Below are 18,690 nucleotides of genomic sequence, written 5' to 3' on the forward strand. Positions count from 1 at the left end.
ACATGGCTATAGTCAAAAACACTGAAATATCAAGTGTTGGAGAAGTTGTGGACAAATTGAAACACTGTTGGCAGAAATGTAAAATGGTACAGCCACTTTGCAAAACTGTTTGGTAGTCCCTCAAAAGGTTAAATATAGAGTTACCATATGACTCGGCAATTCCACTCTTAGGTGTGTACCCAGAAGATATGAAAGCTTATGTCCACACAAAAACTTACCCATAAATGCTGATAGGAGCATTTTATTTGGAATAGCTAAAAAGTGTAAAAATGCAAATATCTATCAGTTGATAAATGGACAAATAAAATACGATTTAGCCACAAATGGGAATATTACTTGCCAATTAGAAGGAATGAAGTACTGATACATGCTATGGCATAGATGAACCTTAAAAATGAGATAAGAGGCAGGACTCAACACGGGGCTCAGACAGTGGACCAAATTGAGTACTAGCTAAAACAGATCTGATGCAGAAGCACCTGCCCATAAGACATGCCCACTAATGTGCCATGTCAGTTTACCATTGCCATGGTAACAACATACCATCCCTTTCCATAGCAATGACCCGATAACCCAGAAGTTACCACTCTCATCGTATAAATTTTTGCACAAACCACCCCTTAATTTTCATATAATTAACAGTGGGAATAAATATGACTGCAAAACTGCCTCTAGGCTGTTATTCTGGGAGTATGGAGTAGCCTTGCTCTGCAAGGAGCAGTACTTCTGCTGCTGCTGTTGTATGCTGCCACTTCAATGAAAGTTGCTGTTTAATGCCTCTGGCTCGCCCTTGAGTTATTTCCTGGGCTAAGCCAAGAACCCCCCCAGGCTAGGACTCAATTTTGGGGCTTGCCTGTCTTGCATCATCTGGTGACCAGCGAAGGGAGGAAGACAGTGGAGACGGCAGTGATTGGTGGAGATGGCAGTTATTGATTGGTGGAGACGGTGAGACCTGGATGCTGAGACAGTACAGAGAGGTAGCGATTGGAGAGAGACAATGAAAGATGGCAGTCAGAGAGGCAGTGAGATAACAAGAGAGAGCAGTTGGTGAGAGTGAAAGATGGCAATCTGCAATACTACAAGGAGAGAGACAACAAAAAAGTCTGTGATCTTGAGGCTGCAAGAGCTGTAACACTGAGGCTGTAACAATAAATAGCTTCTAACACTACAGAGCTATAACAATAACCAAAGACTCTTTTAAGAGCCATCATCTTTCCCTGGCAGGCAGCAGAGCAAAGTGGAGGAGCAAGTAGCCATGGTGCTGCTGCCTCATGGGACCCACTGCTCCAACCAGCAGGTCAGTGGATTACAGGTCACTGTGCTGCCCCTCTCACAATATGGCAGCTGCGCCCACCCAAGCTGGGGGAACCTGGAGAGACCTATACCCAAGTCATGCATGGGAGATCACTTGGTGCAGTGGGTGAATGTCTCCTCTCTTCTCCTCCCCAACCATAATATTAGGTAAGGTAGGAAATAAAGGCCTTTGGCTAAGTGGTCAGTTAAAAGTTACCCGCAGTAACTTTTACCTGAAGCACATCTTTGTCATCATTTTTCCTGTTGTTTTTTTTTTCCCCCCTCTCACTTTATTTTATTGCTCCCCATTTATTTTTAGTTCTAAAAATGTATGTTTTGATTGCAATCATTTGTTTGTGGTCATGTTTGCTTTCACTTTCTGTTAACTATTTGGCAATTGTTTAAGGCGGGATACTTGGTTGTGAGAGGTCCCCCATTGTGTGGACTCGAGAACACCAGAGTCAAATTGTTCTGCGATCCCAACTTGGTCTGGAGTTCAGTCTTGGCCACCCCTGGGGTGCCTCAAGGTTTTTGGCATTTGGTGAGAGAACACTCATTGGCTGAACTTCGGACACTCCAGGTTTTCAGCATAGGTATTTTTGGTCACTCCACTAAATGCTCTGGGGTTTCTGGCATTGACATTCCCTCTAGGACTCTGGGTTATAGTCCTTCCCCCTAGGGGACTATTGGGCTTGCCATTTTCTACCCTAAAGTTGGAAGTATTATTTTCCTAATAGTCAGCTGCAAGCCCCTTCCTATGTGCTGTCATATAACTGCCTTGCTCAAGCCCTTCTTGTTCAAAGAAACTGAGAGTTCCCAGACTCCTGGCCTGATGAACAGCACCTACAGTAATAGGCAAGTGGCCACCTGAATATTTTTTGGTGTCTTCACTTCTGGGTAGGTTCTCCAGCAAGTCAGGGCCTCTGAAGTCTCCCCTTGGGCAATGCAGTTTACCCTTCCCTTCTTCCTTTCTACAATCACTATTTGTTAGTCCCCCCTTGTATATCGCTCACTCTCTGTGGAATTTAGGTTCAACATCCAGCTGCCATTTGTAGTTTGTAATCTACTTTTGTAACACCTTGCTATCTGTGTAAAAAGTGGCGGGTGCCTGAATTTCGGGAGGCTGAAGGAAATGGGGAAAAGTAACTAGCGCATTTGCGACAGAGCCAACTCCGTCTCAAAAAAAAAAAAAAAAAAAAAAAAAAAAAAAAAAAAAAAAAAAAAAAAAAAGAAAGTGTGAATTTAAAAAGGGAAAAGTAACTAGGCATTTGCTAAACTTAGGCTAACTAAAACCCCCTGTAGAGATTCTTAGTGTACATGGGGACAACAGTGAGCATCCCAGAGGATTCACAATTAGGGTGTCTTTTAGACAACTGAAGTAAGTTTAAATTAGTGCAAAGAAAACTGGCACGAGTAAAGTATGGGGGAAAATGTCCCCCACGATCCAATCACCTCCTACCAGGTCCCTCCCTCAACACATGGGGATTATAATTTGAGATGACATTTGGGTGGGGACACAGAGCCAAACCATATTATTCTGACCCTGGACCCTCCCAAATCTTGTGTCATTCTCATACTTCAAATCACAATCATGCCTTCCCAACAGTCCCCCAAAGTCTTAACTGATGATGGTATTAAACCAAAAGTCCAAATCCAAAGTCTCTTCTGAGACAAGTCAAGTCCCTTCCACCTATCAGCCTGTAAAATCAAAAGTAAGTTAGTTACTTCCAAGATACAATGGGGGTACTGGCATTGGGTAAATGTTCCTATTCCAAATGGGAGAAATAGGTCAAAACAATGGGGCCACAGGCCCCATGCAAGTCCAAAACCTGTCAGGGCACTCATTAAATCTTAAAACTCCAAAATGATTTCTTTTGACTCCATCTCTAACATCCCAAACATGCTGATGGAAGGGGTGACCTCCCACAGCCCTGGGTAGCTCTGCCCCTGTGACTCTGAGGGTACAGCCCCTGTGGCTGTTTTCACAGGCTGGTGTTGAGTGCCTGCAGCTTTTCCAGGTGTATGGTGCAAGCTGTCAGTGGATCTACTTTTCTGTAGCCTGGAGGATAGTGGTCTTCTTCTCACAGCTCCACTAGGCAGTGTCCCAGTGGAGACTCTGTGTGGGAGCTCCAACCCCACATTTCCCTTCTACACTGCTCTAGCAGAAATTCTCCATGAGGGCTCTGACCCTGCAGCAGATTTCTGCCTGGACATCCAGATGTTTCCATACATCCTCTGAAATCTAGGTGGAGGCTTCCAAACCTCCGCTCTTGTCTTCTGTGCACCTGCAGGCCCAACACCACATAGAAGCCACCAAGGCTTGGGGCTAGCATCCTCTGAAGCAATGACCCCGAACTGTTCCTTGACTCCTTTTAGCCACAGCTGGAGTTGGAGTGGCTGAGACACAGTGTGCTGGATCCTGAGGCTGCACAGAGCAGCAGGGCCCTGGGCCTAGCCCAGGAAACCATTTTTCCTTCCTAGGCCTCTGGACCTGTGATGGAAGGGGCTGCTGTGAAGATCTCTGACATGCCCTGGAGACAATTCCTCATTGTCTTGGCTATTAACATTCAGCTCCTCATTACTTATACAAATTTCTGTAGCTGGCTAAAATTCCTCTCAGAAAATGGGTTTTTCTTTTCTACCATATAGTTAGGCTGCAAGTTTTCCAAACTTTTATGTTCTGTTTCCCCCTTTTTTTTCTGTCCATAAGTTTATTGTCTTTATTTGAAAACCCTTACAGAAAATTGGTTTAGCTCTCAACAGTCTGCTCCTGAGCTCTGAGGAAGCCTGTCTTCTTTTGAGCTACCTAATCTTTCTTCTGAGCAAGGGACATTTTGGAATGGTTCCACTTCTTCTTTCTAATTTCTTTCTTGGGCTTCTTTTTGTAGACTGGATTCTCTCATACAGCAGCACGAGCTTTCTTATACATTTCCATCATGTCTAGAGTTATACTCTTCTTTATGTATTGAGATAACTGTTTCTTGTAAGCATCTTCATCTTCTTCCATTAAGTAGCATATGTAATCTGCAACATTCTGGCCCATGATGTGCTTCTGGTGTACTTCTGAATTAAATTCTTTGCTTTCAGAATCATAACCAGGGAATCATTTGGTACTGTGAGGGATACAGAAGCCTCCATCCACAGCTCCCTTCAGGGCACCAAAAACTTTATTGCCAGTGGTAGTTCTGGCAAGGCCTGTATCCAAACAGCAGGTAAAGGCACCCGGATGACCATCAATGCTTTCCACGTTGTATTCATTGCCAGTCATCTTCACTTGGCCTTCATAGATCTTGTCCACATCAAACCTTTTGAGAAGCCTGTGGGTCAGCAGCAGGCCAGTATAATATGCTGCAGCATAATTTGTCAGGTCGACCTTCACACCATATTTTGGTAGTTCAAGTGCATATGCTGCACAGACTATCATATACCCCTCTATACAGGCATAAGCAATCTGACAAATGATACCTCTTTTTGTTACATGAACGATCATCCTATATTTGGGTGTGTTGTATTTATTTTTATCCTGTATCACCAAGCATTTCTGAGCACAGTAATCATTTTTACCCTCTCATCATCTTCTAAATTTCACTTGGTATCTCTCAAAGTAGGCCTTATTCTTAACAACTTTAAGAAACCCCATCCTGTGGAACAGAGACCTCTGCTTCCCTTTTAAACATAAGTTCCAATTTTGAACCATCTCTTTGTGAGTGCATATAGGTGAATGCTTTCAGAATCAGCCAGGCCACATCTTGAATGCTTGGCTGCTTAGAAATTTCTTCTGCCAGATACCCTAAATAATCTCTCTCAAGTTCAAAATTCCACAGATCTCTAGGCCAGAGACAAAATGCTGCCTGTATATTTGCTAAAGCATAGCATAAGTGACCTTTGCTCTATTTCCCAAAAAGTTCCTCATCTGCATCTAAAACTGCCAGAGGCTTTCAAGCAAAGCGACTCCATTTTGAGTGAGGGTTAGGAAAATGAGGCTGAGACTTGCTGGGCTACATTTCCAGAAAATTAGGTGTTACGAGCCTCTAGATGTTTTTGGTTAAGGGAACAAATTTATGATGTTTATTGAAACAGACCCAGACTTGGGATTGTCCAGATATCCTGATATCTGGAGAACAAGGACATTCCTAATTTTGCTTTAAAGATAATAATATTGATTCTTATAAAATATAGTAATTAAGAAAATTAACCGTTTATCACAAACCCTTGTAGCAGAGCACATCTCCCCAAGAGCTATTTTTATCCTATAAATATACAAGCATTGTACCTAGGGTGGAAGGGTTCCTCTTCTTACTTTCAGGAACATCCTACTCTGTCTATGGAGTAGCTGTCCTTTCACTGCTTTACTTTCTTAATAAACATGCTTTTACTTTGCACTGTGGACTAACCCTGAATTATTTCTTGTGTGACATCCAAGAACCCTCTCTTGGGGTCTGGATCAGGACTCCTTTTCAGTTAACAAAACCACCTCAGCCTGGACTTCATTGTCTATGTCACTGTCAGCATTTTGGTCGAAACCATTTAACGAGTCTCTAAGAAGTTCCAAATTTTCCCGCATCTTTCTGTCTTCTTCTGAGTTCTCCAAACTATTCCAACCTCTGCCTGTTGCCCAGTTCTAAAGTCACTTCAACATTTTCAGGTTATCTTCATAGCATGACCACACTCCCAGTAACAATTCTCTGTATTAGTCAATTTTCACACTGCTATAAAGATACTTACCTGAGACTGGGTAATTTATAAGCAAAGAGGTTTAACTGACTCACAGTTCTGCATGACTTTGGAGGCCTCAGGAAGTTTATGATCATAGATAAAGGTGAAGGGGAAGCAGACACCTTCTTCACAAGGTGGCAGGAGAGACCTGGTGAGTGCAGAAAAAACTGCCACTTTAAAAACCATCAGATCTTGTGGGAACTTCCTAACTATCACAAGAACAGCATGGGAGAAACCACCTCCATGATCCAATCACCTCCCACCAGGTCCCTCTCTTGACATGTAGAGATTACAATTTAAGGTGAGATTTGGGTGGGGACATGGACCCAAACCCATATCACATCCCAATCTTGCTTATTTCCTTCCTTCTGCTTGTTTTAGATTTAGTTTACTGTTTTGTTTTCAGTGTCTTAAAATTGGAGGTCCTATTATGGATTGGAGATTTTCTTGTATAGGTATTTACAGTTATAAATTCCCCCTTTAACCATTGTTTTAGCCATATCCCATACTTTTTTTGTTGTGCTGGGTTTTTGTTTTCATTCATTTCACAGATTGTCTTTTTTTTCCCCGCTGTCTTCTTAAGCTATAATTGACAAAAATTGTTTATATTTATGGTACACAATGTGATGTTTAAACATATGTATACATTGTGAAATGTTTAAGCCAAAGTAATCAACACATTTAGCACTGCATATATTTATCTTTTGTGTGTGTGTGTGGCGACAGCATTTAAAATATACTCTCTTAGCAATTTTCAAGTATACAATACATTATTAACTATGGTCACCATGCTGTACAATACATCTCCATAACGTATTCATCCTAATTGAAATATTATACCTTTAGACCAACATCTCTACATTTTCTTCCACCTCACCCCCACCCTAGCCCCTGGTAACTACTATTTTACTGTCTGCTTCTATGAGTTGAACTTCTTTGGATTCCACATGTAACTAATATCATACAGTATTGTCTTTCTCTGCCAGGATTATTTCAGTTAGCATAATGTTGCCAAGTTCCCTCATGTTGTTGAAAATAACAGGAATTTTTTATTACTTAAGCCTAACTAGTATTCTATTGTACATATATACCACACCTTCTTTATCCATTCATCCCTCAATGGACACTTAGGTTGATTCCATATCTTAGTTATTGCGAATGATGCTACAATGCACATGAAGGTGCAGATATCTCTTTGACATACTGATTCTACTTCCTTTGAATAAAGAAAATATGGCCCAGCCTGGTGGCTCATGCCTGCAATCCCAGCACTTTGGGAGGCTGAGGCGGGTGGATCGCTGGAGGTCAGGAGCTCGAGACCAGCCTGAAGAACATGGCAAAATCCCGTCTCTACTAAAAGTACAAAAATTAGCCAGGCATGGTGGTGGGCAACTGTAGTCCCAGCTACTTGGGAGGCTGAGGCAAGAGAATCGCTTGAACCTGGGAGGTGGAGGAGGTTGCAGTGAGCCGAGATCATGCCACTGCACTCCAGCCTGGATGACAAGAGTGAGAGTCAGTCAGAAAAATAAAAAAAAAAAAAATACATTTTTTTTCTTTGTGTATATACTATAGGTTTTTAAAACTCAGAAGTAAAAATGCTGGCTCATATGATCATTCTATTTTTAATTTTTTCATGAACTTCCGTATATTGTTTTTCATATGGCTGTTCTAATTTACATTCCCACCAACAATGTGTTAGGGTTTCCTTTTCTCCACATCTTTGCCAACACTCATTAGTTTTTGTGTTTTTGATGATAGCCGTTCTAACAGGTGTGGGGTGATAGGTTCTTGGGGTTTTGATTTTCATTTCACTGATGATTAGTGATGCTGAGCATTTTTTCATATACATATTGCCATTTGTATGTTTTCTTTAGAGAAAAGTCTTTTCAAGAGCTTAGCTCGTTTTAAAATCAGGTTACTTGCTTTCTTGCTATTATTTGATTTCGTTATATACTAGAATTTTTTATGGGGGGGTATTTCAGTTTCTCACCCTTATCATCAAGACTCACTGCCTCCCATCATCAATATTTATTGAGCATTTACTGTGTACTAGGCACAACAGAACATACAGAAAACATTGTCCCTGCTCTTGAGAAGCTTACATTCTAAAAAGGTGTAGATAAGAAGCTTACATTCTAAAGAGGTGTAGAAAAAATACACCTCTTTTAAAATGGAATTTTTGTTTGGTGTTTTCTGCAAAGTACTGAGGAAATATTTTGAAAAGTGTCTTTAGGTATAACTTAGCCCCATCATTATTTAGAGAATAGAGGAAGAAAAAGAGGAAGGATTTGAAAGACAGACAATGACAGGTCATTTAGGATAGGTAGGGTTTTAAAGGGAGATAAACACAATCTCATCAATTAAGGAGAGATGAGCTGCAGTAAATAGGATGAGGGAAATAGTTCATGGGATGCAAGCAAAGGAAGCAGGGTGTCTTAGACATTGAGTGGAGCCAGAAAGATCATGCGGCCTTTTTCCAAGTACATGGCCAGCAAGTAGGAATGGTTTTTTTAGTAGACACGGGGTTTCACCATGTTGGCCAGGCTGGTCTCGAACTCCTGACCTCGTGATCCACCTGCCTCAGCCTCCCAAAGTGCTGGGATTACAGATGTGAGCACTGCACCTGGCCGAGAGCAGGCTTTCTCTGGGGAGTTCAGAATCTCATAATAGAACACAGAGAAGTTAAGGGCCAGACCCAATCTGATAGGATGTGTTGGTTGCATTTCCTTTTTGCTGATTTCAAAAGCTTCTTGGTAGGATTGTTGTGACTGATTCACAATCCCTTTCTTGTCATCACCAGCAGCAACCTCAGCCAAGTAACGGTAGTAATCTCCTTTCATTTTGAAATAAAAGACTTTGCTCTCTGCATGTGAAGCATTGGGGAGCAAGACCTTTTCCAAAAGAGACAGTACATCATTGCAGATATCTATTAGCTCTGTCTCAATTTTCTTTGTATTGTCGGGCCATCTGCTGTTTTTTCTCAGCACCTTCCATCTTTTGTTCAATAATTGAAATGACCTTCAAGATGACCTATGGGCTCCTACAACATTTTTGCAAGCAACTGAGAGAAGGTTCCTCTCCTCACTGGACAATTGGGCTTCTCGCTCTGTTACAGATTTCATGCAGGCTACCATGTCATCATATCGCTCAGCCTACTTGGCCAGTTTGGCCTTCTGAAGCAGCTCATTTTTATCCATGATTAGATGTTCTGTTTCTGGATTGGGTGGTGGTGGCAGACCAATGGGGGCTCAGCAGTCTCTGGGGGGCAGCAGTGGTGGCAGTGGGAGGCTCAATTTCCTTATAAACTAGAATATTCACCCCTTTTAAGAAGTATGGTTTGCAAATATTGTCTCCCATTCCACAGCTGGTCTATTTCCTCTACTGAGCCTTTTTTGTGCAGATAGATGCTTTTTATTTTGATGTAGTCCCATTTGTCTACTTCTGCTTTTGTTGTCTATGCTTTGGGGTCATATTTTTTAAAAACCACACCCAGATCCATATCAAGAAGCCTTTTTACCTTTTTCTGTTTTTCTCCTCTTAGTTTTACAGTTTCATGTGTTACATTTAAGTATTTAATCCATTTTAATTTGATTTTTGGATATAGTATGAGATAAGCATCCAATTTTATTTTCTGTATGTGGTTATCTAGTTGTCCTAACACCATTTATTAAATAGAGTGACCTTTCCCATTGTGTCTTCTTGGTATCTTTGTCAAAGATGAATTGACCAAAAATGTGTAGATTCATTTCTGGCTCTCAATTCTGTTGTATTGGTTTACACATGCATTTTTATATCAGCACCATGCTGTTTTTTGTTAACTTTGTAGTACATTTTGAAATAAAGTAGTGTGATGCCTCTTGCTTTATTCCTTTTTGCTTATGATTGCTTTGGCTATTTGAGGCTTTTGTGGTTCCATACAAATTTTAGGATTGCTTTTCCTATTTCTGTGAAAAAATGTCATTGAATTTTCATACGAATTGTATTGAATCTCCACATTTCTCTGGGTAGTATGAACATTTTAACAATATTAATATCTTTAATCCATGAAAGTGAAATACGTTTCCATTTATCTGTGTCTTGTTCAACATCATCTATCAATGTTTTATAGTTTTCAGTGTGTAGGTATTTCATCTCTTTGGTCAAATTTATTCTTAAGTATTTTATTCTTTCTAATGCTATTGCAAATGAGATTGTGTTGTCAACTTCTTTTTATTGATAGCTCATTGTTAGTGTATAAAAATGCAACTGATTTTTACTTGTTGATTTTTATTCTGTAACTTTATTGAATTTGTGGGTTAGTTCTAAGAGTTATTTGGTGGACTTGTTAGGGTTTTCTATATACAAGATTATGTTATCTGCAAACAGATAATTTCACTCCTTCCTTTCCAATCTGCTTGTCTTTTTTTTTTCCTGCAATTGCTGTGGCTAGGACTTCCTGCATTATATTGAATAGAAAGGGCAAGAGTGGGCACCCTTATCTTGTTCCTGATCTTAGAAGAAAAACTATCAGTTTTTCACTATTTAATATTACATATTAGCTGTGAACTTATCACATATGGTCTTTATTATGTTGAGATACACTCCTTCTGCTATGGTTTGAATATTTTTTCCCTCCAAAACTCATGGTGAAATTTAATCCTCACAGTGGCAGTACTGAGAGGTGAGGCTGAGCCCTCATGAATAGACTAATCCATTTATGAATTATGGGTTAATGGGTTATGAATTAATGGGTTATGAATTAATAACCCATTATGAATTAATGGGTTAATAGATGATCATGGGAGTAGAACTGGTGGCTTCACAATAAAGGAAGAGAGATCTGAGCTAGCATCTTCAGCTCCTCCCCATGTGATGACCTGAGTTGGTTAATGACTCTGTACAGAGTTCCTATCAGCAAGAAGGCACTCACCAGATACAACCCCTGCCCTTGGACTTCTCAGTCTCTATAACTGTGAAAAATAAATTTCTTTTCTTCACAAATTACCCAGTTTCAGTTTGTTATAAGCCAGAGAAAACAAACCAAGAAACCTTCCATACCTAATTTGTTGAGACAATATGAGGGATATTGGCTTATACTTTTCTTCCTTCCCTGGCGTTTGTAACAAAGTAATGCTGGCTTTATAAAATTACTTTGGAAGTCTTGTCTTCTCTTTACTTTTTTGAAAGAGTAAGAGCAATTAGCGTTAATTCTTCTTTAGGTGTTTGGTAAAATTAACCAGTGAAGCCATCTTGTCCCGGGTTTTTTTTTTTTTTTTGCTGTTGTTGGTAGTTTTTTTATTATAAATTTAACCTCTCACTCATTACTGGTCTGTTCAAATGTTCTCTTTCTTCATGATTTAATCTTGGTAGATTGTATATTTCTAGAAATTTATCTATTTCTTCTAGGTTACTGAATATATTGTTGTATAATTGTTTATAATAGGCTCTTAGGATCCTTTATATTGCTGTATCTGTTATAATGCTTTCTCTTTCATTTATAATTTTTAGTCTTCTCTTTTTTCAGTTTAGCTAAAAGTTTGTCAATTTTTGTTTATGTTTTCAAAAAACCAACTGTTTCTTTGATTTCTGTTATTTTTATTATCTCCATTTCCTTTATTTCTGCTCTGATCTTTATTATTTCCTTTCTTCTGTAACTTTAGGATTAGCTTCTTCTTTTTCTAGTTCCCTGTGGCATCAAGAAAAGTTGTTCAAGATCTTCCTCTTCTCTTATAGGCATTCATTTGTCTCTATAAACTCCCCTCTTAGAGCTATGTTTGTTATATCCCATAAATTTTGATTTTTTTTCATTTTCCTTTGTCTCAACATTTTTTTTTTATTGTCAAATTTCTTTTGTAAGACATTGGTTGTCAGTAGTGTGTTGTTTAAGTTTCATATATTTGCAAATTTTCCAATTTGCCTCGTTATTAATTTCTAGCTTTATATCACTGTGTTTGAAAAAGTTACTTGACATGGCTGGGCGTGGTGGCTTATACCTGTAATCCCAGCACTTTGGGAGGCCGAGGTGGGTGGATCACCTGAGGTCAGGAGTTTGAGACCAGCCTGGTCAACATGGCGAAATCCCGTATCTACTAAAAATACAAAAATTAGCTAGGTGTGGCGGTGGGCATCTGTAATCCCAGCTACTTGGAAGGCTGAGGCAGGAGAATCACTTGAATTTGAGGGGCAAAGGTTGCAGTGAGCCAAGATCATGCCGCTTCACTCCAGCCTGGGTGAAAGGGTGAAACTCCATCTCAAAAAAAAAAAAAAAAAAAAAAAGAGAGAAAGTTACATGACACGACTTCAAGCTTCTTAAATGTCCTAAAACTTGTTTTGTGGCCTAACACAGGATCCATCCTGAATAATGTTATGTGCACATAAGAAGAATGTGTATTCCACTAGTGTCGGATGGAATAATCTGTATGGTTCTTAGTTCTATTTGGTCTACCATGTTATTCAACTCTGCTGTTTCTTTATTTTCTGTCTAGATGATCTATCCATTGTTGCAAATAAGATGTTGAAGTCCCCTACTATTATTATATTGCTGTCCATTTCTTCCTTCAGTTCTGCTAATATTTATCTATTTAAGTGCTTTGATATGGGGCACATATGAATCTATGATTAATACATCCTCTTGGTGAATTGACCCCTAGATCATTTTATAATGACCTTTTCTCTTGTGAAACTTTTTGACATAAAATATATTTTGTCTGATAGAAATTTAGCATCCCTGTTTTCTTTTGGCTACTGATTACACGGAATATGTTTTCCATCTCTTTATTTTCAGACTGTATGTGTCCTTAAAGCTAAAACGAGACTCTTAGAGAGAGTGTATAGTTGAATTTTATTTGTTTTTGCATCCATTCAACCACTCTATTTTTGATTGGAGAATTTAATTTACATTTAATGTAATTATTGATAGGTAAGGAATTATGATTGTCTTTTTGACTGTTTTGTAATTTCTTTATTCCATTCTTCCTCCTTTGATGTCTTCCTATGTGATTTTTTTTGTAGGGGGAGGGCGACGGAGTCTCACTCTGTTGCCCAGGCTGGAGTGCAGTGGTGCAATCTCAGCTCACTGCAATCTCCACCTCCCGGGTTCAAGTGATTCTCCTGCCCCAGCCTCCAGAGTAGCTAGGACTACTGGCACCCACCACTGCGCCCGGCTAATTTTTGTATTTTTAGTAGAGACGGGGTTTCGCCATGTTGGCCATGCTGGCCTTGAACTCCTGACCTCAGGTAGTCCACCTACCTCAGCCTCCCTAAGTGCTGGGATTACAGGCGTGAGCCACCGTGTCTGGCCAAGTCTTGTAGCTTTCTAATTCCACACTTCAGCTAAGGCATAGGAATTTTTCTGTAAATTTTCTGAGTGCCCATGGCCTAAATTCGCAGCCATCAGAGATACTATAGCTCTTCTCAGTGGCTCTGCAATGAAGCACTAGAGTACATTAACCTCTAGTTTGCAGTTTAGCGCAATGTTTATTGCAGTGAAAGGTATTTTCATACTAAGTGGTATGTGCAGGTAAACAGAAATGCTATACATATAAATGAGCCCTGAGAATATTATTGGAGGAAAAGTTTTTAAATGAGGAAGACTAAATCTTGGGTTAGAAAACTTTCCCTCTTTCTCCATGGTATGCAGAGTAAGTACCAGATATTTTGGTCTCAGCCCTCCTAGATCCCATCTGCCTGTCTTCTCAGGATGCTTAAATATCTTTTCTGTTTAGTCTCAAAGTCTATTCCAATTTACAAGAGTTAATTACTAATGCACATATGGGTATTGGGGGGAATTGCATGAAATACAAACCAATATTAACAGAAGTTATTATTTTGGTGTATTGCCTACCACTGAACATATACCTCCCTGCGGATCCCCATCTGCCTCCAATTATACTCCCACAGCTGTGGGTGAATAGGCATTACTTAAGTGGGAGTAAAAAAAAATATGCTATTTTATCTGTTAGCCTATTAAATAGTTACAGTACTGAAAATATGTCTTTTGTGCCACCCTCCTGGAATTTTCACCAGCTGCCAAGCTTTTTCCCACCTCCAAATTCTTATTGGGCTTTGGTCCTCTTTTAATAGCTTTCATGTAATTTTTTTTACACATTTTATCTCAACTTGTTGTCAGTACTTATTGAGGAGATATAATTGAGAACTGGCAAGTAACCAAATCCTTGGAAAAAAGATAAAGCACGAGATAGTATCAACAAACAAATTTCACCCTTTTTTTCTATTTACTTAAGCAAGCTACTATCAGGGAGGTTCCCAAACATGTCCAACAGTTAAGCCGTCTTATCTACAGCTTCCACCCTGGAAGGCTGTAGTATCACATAACCATATACATACTTACAGCATAAATCATATATCTAATCATCCCCACTCACTGCAAAATGATAAATTCTCCCAAATTATCATTTAATCAAGCGACTTTCCTGTTCAAGAGTGTAATGGCTTAAGGTGCTCATTATATAACAAACTGGAATTAAATACGGTACTTCTAATAATGACTTCTTCCAATCAGTCCAAACTGGGTTCCCACTTATTCCCTATGATATACATCTCCGTACCGTAAAACTTTATCCTTTCTGCTCGGCGTGTTGGCACATTCTGTTCCTCCCACTAGAATATTTCCTGCACTTATTCAAATCATACCTATGACCACTGCAGAAATCCAGGCACATGATCATTCCATCCAAACCCCTGCGCTCAGAGACTTGACCAAACTCTAGCACAGCTTTAGCAGCATAAGGTCCTGTGCCCAGGACGACTGCCTCAGTAAGCTGAACTACGTGATGTAACCAGCACAGAACTGATGATAGGTCTCTGACATCCCTTTCTTAGAACATTTACTAAAGGGCCTACAGTTGTAAATACTTATTTCTTGCTACTCAGAAGTTCTCGCTCAAGGACCAGAGAGCCATTCCCTGGAAATGTAATCAAGAAGGATAAAATCCTCCGTAGGAGGATACAATCCTGCGGTAACTGTGGAAACACACACACACACAGCTGGCCTAATCACATTTACACTAACAACTCTGTAGGTTCACTTTCTCTACTGAGCGCCCGCATATCCCTTTTCTCCTTTTAAAAGGCCCCTTTAAAAATGCCCAGGTCGGCCGGGCGCGGTGGCTCACGCCTGTAATCCCTGCACTTTGGGAGGCCGAGGCGGGCGGATCACGAGGTCAGTAGATCGAGACCATCCTGGCTAACACGGTGAAACCCCGTCTCTACTAAAATACAAAAAATTAGCCGGGCGCAGTGGCGGGCGCCTGTAGTCCCAGCTACTCCGGAGGCTGAGGCAGGAGAATGGCGCGAACCCGGGAGGCGGAGCTTGCAGTGAGCCGAGATGGTGCACTCCAGCCTGGGCGACAGAGTGAAGACTCCGCCTCAAAAAAAAAAAAAAAAAAAAAAAAAAAAAAATGCCCAGGTCACCTCTGCACAAATCGAAATAGTGCTCAGCTCTTTCCTGTCAAGTAGTTAACTGAACAAATGTTTTCACCGCTTTAACGTCCAGCTGCGCTTATTTTTGACATCGACTACCTAAGGTCTACCTTTAGTCCTACGACTCTGACAAAACGATCTCAATATTGGCGCAAAATGACCTCCCCTTTCAAGGATCTTCCAAAGCACTTCCTGTCTGAGGCATACAAAATGTATTGGCACGGAATTTTACACTTACTGAGCTTTATAAACACCTCGTCACATCCACACATTCAGGACACACACTAGGTATTCGGTTAAAAACAAAAAACAAACAAAAACACAAAAAACTGGCTAAATACCCATTCCCCTCAATAACTCGGATGAGATATCTAAAAAGGGTCGACCTTCGGTACCTTTCTGTCCTCTCCCCTCTCGCTGTTTGCCTACACTGGCTTCCTTGCCTCCCCTTTTTCCCACGTTTATCGGAGCCAAAACAAGCACGGTTCAGCAGCCTCCTTTCCCAGCCCTAACCCTGTGCTGCAAAAGCGAAAATTCCAAGCCAAGAACAATAAGAGACCGCCCACCCGGGCTCACTCGCGACACTAGGGGGAGCGATACGGCCGCAGGAAAGGGGGAGCCTCGCGGCAGAGGCGGGATTTCCGGGGTCACGGGAACCGGCAGGGGAACAGGATAAAGTCCTCGGAGAAAGGAAAAGGAGCGTGGGATAGTAAAGGCGGCGACGCGAAGAGGAGGGGCTATACAGGAACGGAGGACAGGCGCGGAGGAGGTTCCCGGGGGGAGCAGAAACAAAGGCACGCAAAGCGGAAGAGCGTGTGTAAGGTAGCGGAAAGGGAAGTTACCGCCGCGGCCTGCGGGGCTACGAGGTCGTAAGGGTTGGCCTTAGCGCTTCAGTTTAGTGTTGTTAGTGGGAGAATCCTAAAATGTCGCGGTGGAATGGACTGTAGCGCTCGCTTCTCCAAACGTGTCCCAGACGGCGAGCCTCGCCGGCTCTGCGGCTTGTCCCTTGCAAGCGCCGCGCAGGCCTGCCACCTGCTGGACGTGGAGACGCGGTGCTAAGCGCCACGGGCCGACTGTACGCCGGGCGGGGAAGAAGGGCTCGGGGAAGAGATGAATCGGTCTTCGCAGAGCGCGCCGGGAGATCGCGAGATTACACTTTCAAAAGCATAAGGAGGCTTGCTTTCTACACACTAATTTCGGAGTACATTCGAGGCCCTGTGCTTAGTTAGGTAATGTTCCCTGTGACTTCTGTAATTGTCTTTTATGTACTAAATTGTCTTGCATAACTAAAACTTTTCCTGTATCGTGCCGCCAACTTTTCAAGAACGAAAGATGAGCAACTCCATTCTGGTAGAGGTGTTTTCATTGGAGAATTTTTGAGCTGCAGTAATCCTTTTAACGCTGCACACACATACAGGGGTTACACGTGTAGGGGATTAAAACCACAGTTAAGTTATAGGTTGAAGGGGCTGTTAAGGACTTCAGGCAACATCTAAATAAACACTCCGTTCTTTTCTCTGTTCCACATCTGGGAGCCTCCTGTATAGCACCTGTTGCTCTAGGTGCTAGAGGTACGCAGAGGAACTGGACAAGGGCAAGAAAAACAAAGGACCCCTTTCGAAGAACTAGCGTTCTGTTGGGAGAGACAAGCTTGTGGTGAGAAGTGTATTTGTGAAATCTACGAGGGCGGGGGAGGAGCGCAGTAATAAAACGGGTGATCCTTTCTTGATTTCTTATTGGGTTCTGGCCTGAAAGGCGACCGTATAATCAGCTGAGATTACTGCAGTGATTAACATTCCAGGAAGGGAAGCCAGCCTGTGAAGGAGCATGGCGTTGAGACAGGGTGAGTGGTGAGATTAATAAACAGGATAGTTGGAGGGTTGATTTGTGGCCAGATTCTTAAGTCCCTGTATGGAATTTACGCTTAAGAAAATTATCATTAGGCACTGCAAATACCCTCTTGCAGCTAAGACTAATTGAAAGAACTGGTTAAAAAACTAATTACAGCAAAGAGTGAGAGAGTGGTGATGAGAGATACAGATGTTGTGAGAGCAGACAATAAGGGGACTTTATGTAGTCCTATGTTAGAGGAGATGATTTGAAGTCACTCTGAGGAAGACAAAAATGTAACGGGAAGAGAGATCGCATATGCGAAAGCTTGAAATGGCGAAAAAATCAGAAGGATTTCAGGAACTGAAAGTTGTGCATTTTGCCTGTGTGAGGGAGAGTGTTGTGGGTGGCATGTAATGAACCTTGAAAGGTAGTTTATATTATGACAGCCTACAACCGAATCAGAACTTTTAAAAACAGGCGATATACAGACAGTCTGAAATCAAATGCTTCTGATTTCTATTGCGTGCTCTAGGCTAATTGTTTTCTAAGTATGAGTTTGCGTTAGTGTTCTGGATTTAGTGATTACAATATAAGGTGAAATAGGTAAGGGCTTTTAAGAGAAAATCTCACTTATTTCCTGTGCACTAAGGGGGAACAGATCACCTTTGCAGAACTTGAAAAAAAATGGAAAGTGCGACCTTTGAGCTCAGATGGGCTTTCTTTCCTCTTTTCAGTGGCTTGGTAGTGAGCTGCTCAGCTGCACGGAATCTTCTTTGTGGTGGGGCTGCGGGCTGCAAGACATCCTGCTTGGCAAGTTTTAAACATAAGTTTTACCCCGAAGAAAGCTTATAAAATTGTAAATGCCTCAGAACCTTTTCATCTTCCTGCGATTCTGGAAGAAATCCAAAATACCAGTCGTTTAACTACATGCTTCTGCAGAACCTGAATCTTAAGCTCTGTTCACTTTGTACTATTAGATTCTATAGTAGATTAATAATGACTAACACCTTGTCATCTCATCGCTGAGCTTTTGTCTAAGATAGTCTCTGAATTTAGAACTGGGATGAAAGTATACATAATAGGCTATTATAAAATTTTTAGAATTGGATTTCTAAACTTGGGGTCAGTGAATCTAGCAGGCTCAAGCAGTGTTCTCAGGTTTTTCTGGCACAGACAAGGAATGTAAGAGGAGGAGAGAAAAGGAGAGACGGTAGTGGGAGAGAATAGAATGAGAGAAGAGAGAAAATATGGAATTAATAGTGAAAGGAAACGTGAAGTGTTATAAGATTTTCTTGGAAAAATTGGCATTTCAGTGATCAAAGATACTAATGAGACAAAATACTACTATTACATAAATATTTAATGTTTTAATGATTTGAGGATAAAAGGATATCTGATGGCATTCATACTAAATGCTGTAGTGTTGAT

General features: G+C 41.0%; 1 protein-coding gene and 2 pseudogenes across 5 annotated transcripts in view; 1 reads left to right on the forward strand and 2 right to left on the reverse strand.

Moving 5' to 3' along the window:
• Positions 1 to 2,528: 2,528 nt before the first annotated feature.
• LOC126952086 (60S ribosomal protein L5-like) lies at positions 2,529 to 7,190 on the reverse strand (annotated as a pseudogene).
• Positions 7,191 to 7,192: 2 nt separating this feature from the next.
• LOC126952087 (14-3-3 protein zeta/delta-like) lies at positions 7,193 to 10,707 on the reverse strand (annotated as a pseudogene). Its single transcript, XR_007724786.1, has one exon. The product of XR_007724786.1 is annotated as a 14-3-3 protein zeta/delta-like (transcript).
• Positions 10,708 to 14,448: 3,741 nt separating this feature from the next.
• The window catches only part of ECHDC1 (ethylmalonyl-CoA decarboxylase 1), a 56,156-nt gene continuing 51,914 nt past the window's right edge, over positions 14,449 to 18,690 (forward strand). For 2 of the 4 annotated variants that reach the window (XM_050788715.1, XM_050788718.1), the window contains exons 1-2: positions 14,449 to 15,099; positions 15,416 to 17,272. In XM_050788715.1, coding sequence (XP_050644672.1) covers positions 17,257 to 17,272 — 16 coding nt within the window. In that variant the 5' untranslated portion in view covers positions 14,449 to 15,099; positions 15,416 to 17,256. The remainder of the gene's footprint in view (positions 15,100 to 15,415; positions 17,273 to 18,690) is intronic. The other 2 variants (XM_050788716.1, XM_050788717.1) reach the window with 1 other exon arrangement.

The sequence above is a fragment of the Macaca thibetana genome, chromosome 4 (genome assembly GCF_024542745.1).
Source record: "Macaca thibetana thibetana isolate TM-01 chromosome 4, ASM2454274v1, whole genome shotgun sequence".
NCBI classification, from domain to species: Eukaryota; Metazoa; Chordata; class Mammalia; order Primates; family Cercopithecidae; genus Macaca; species Macaca thibetana.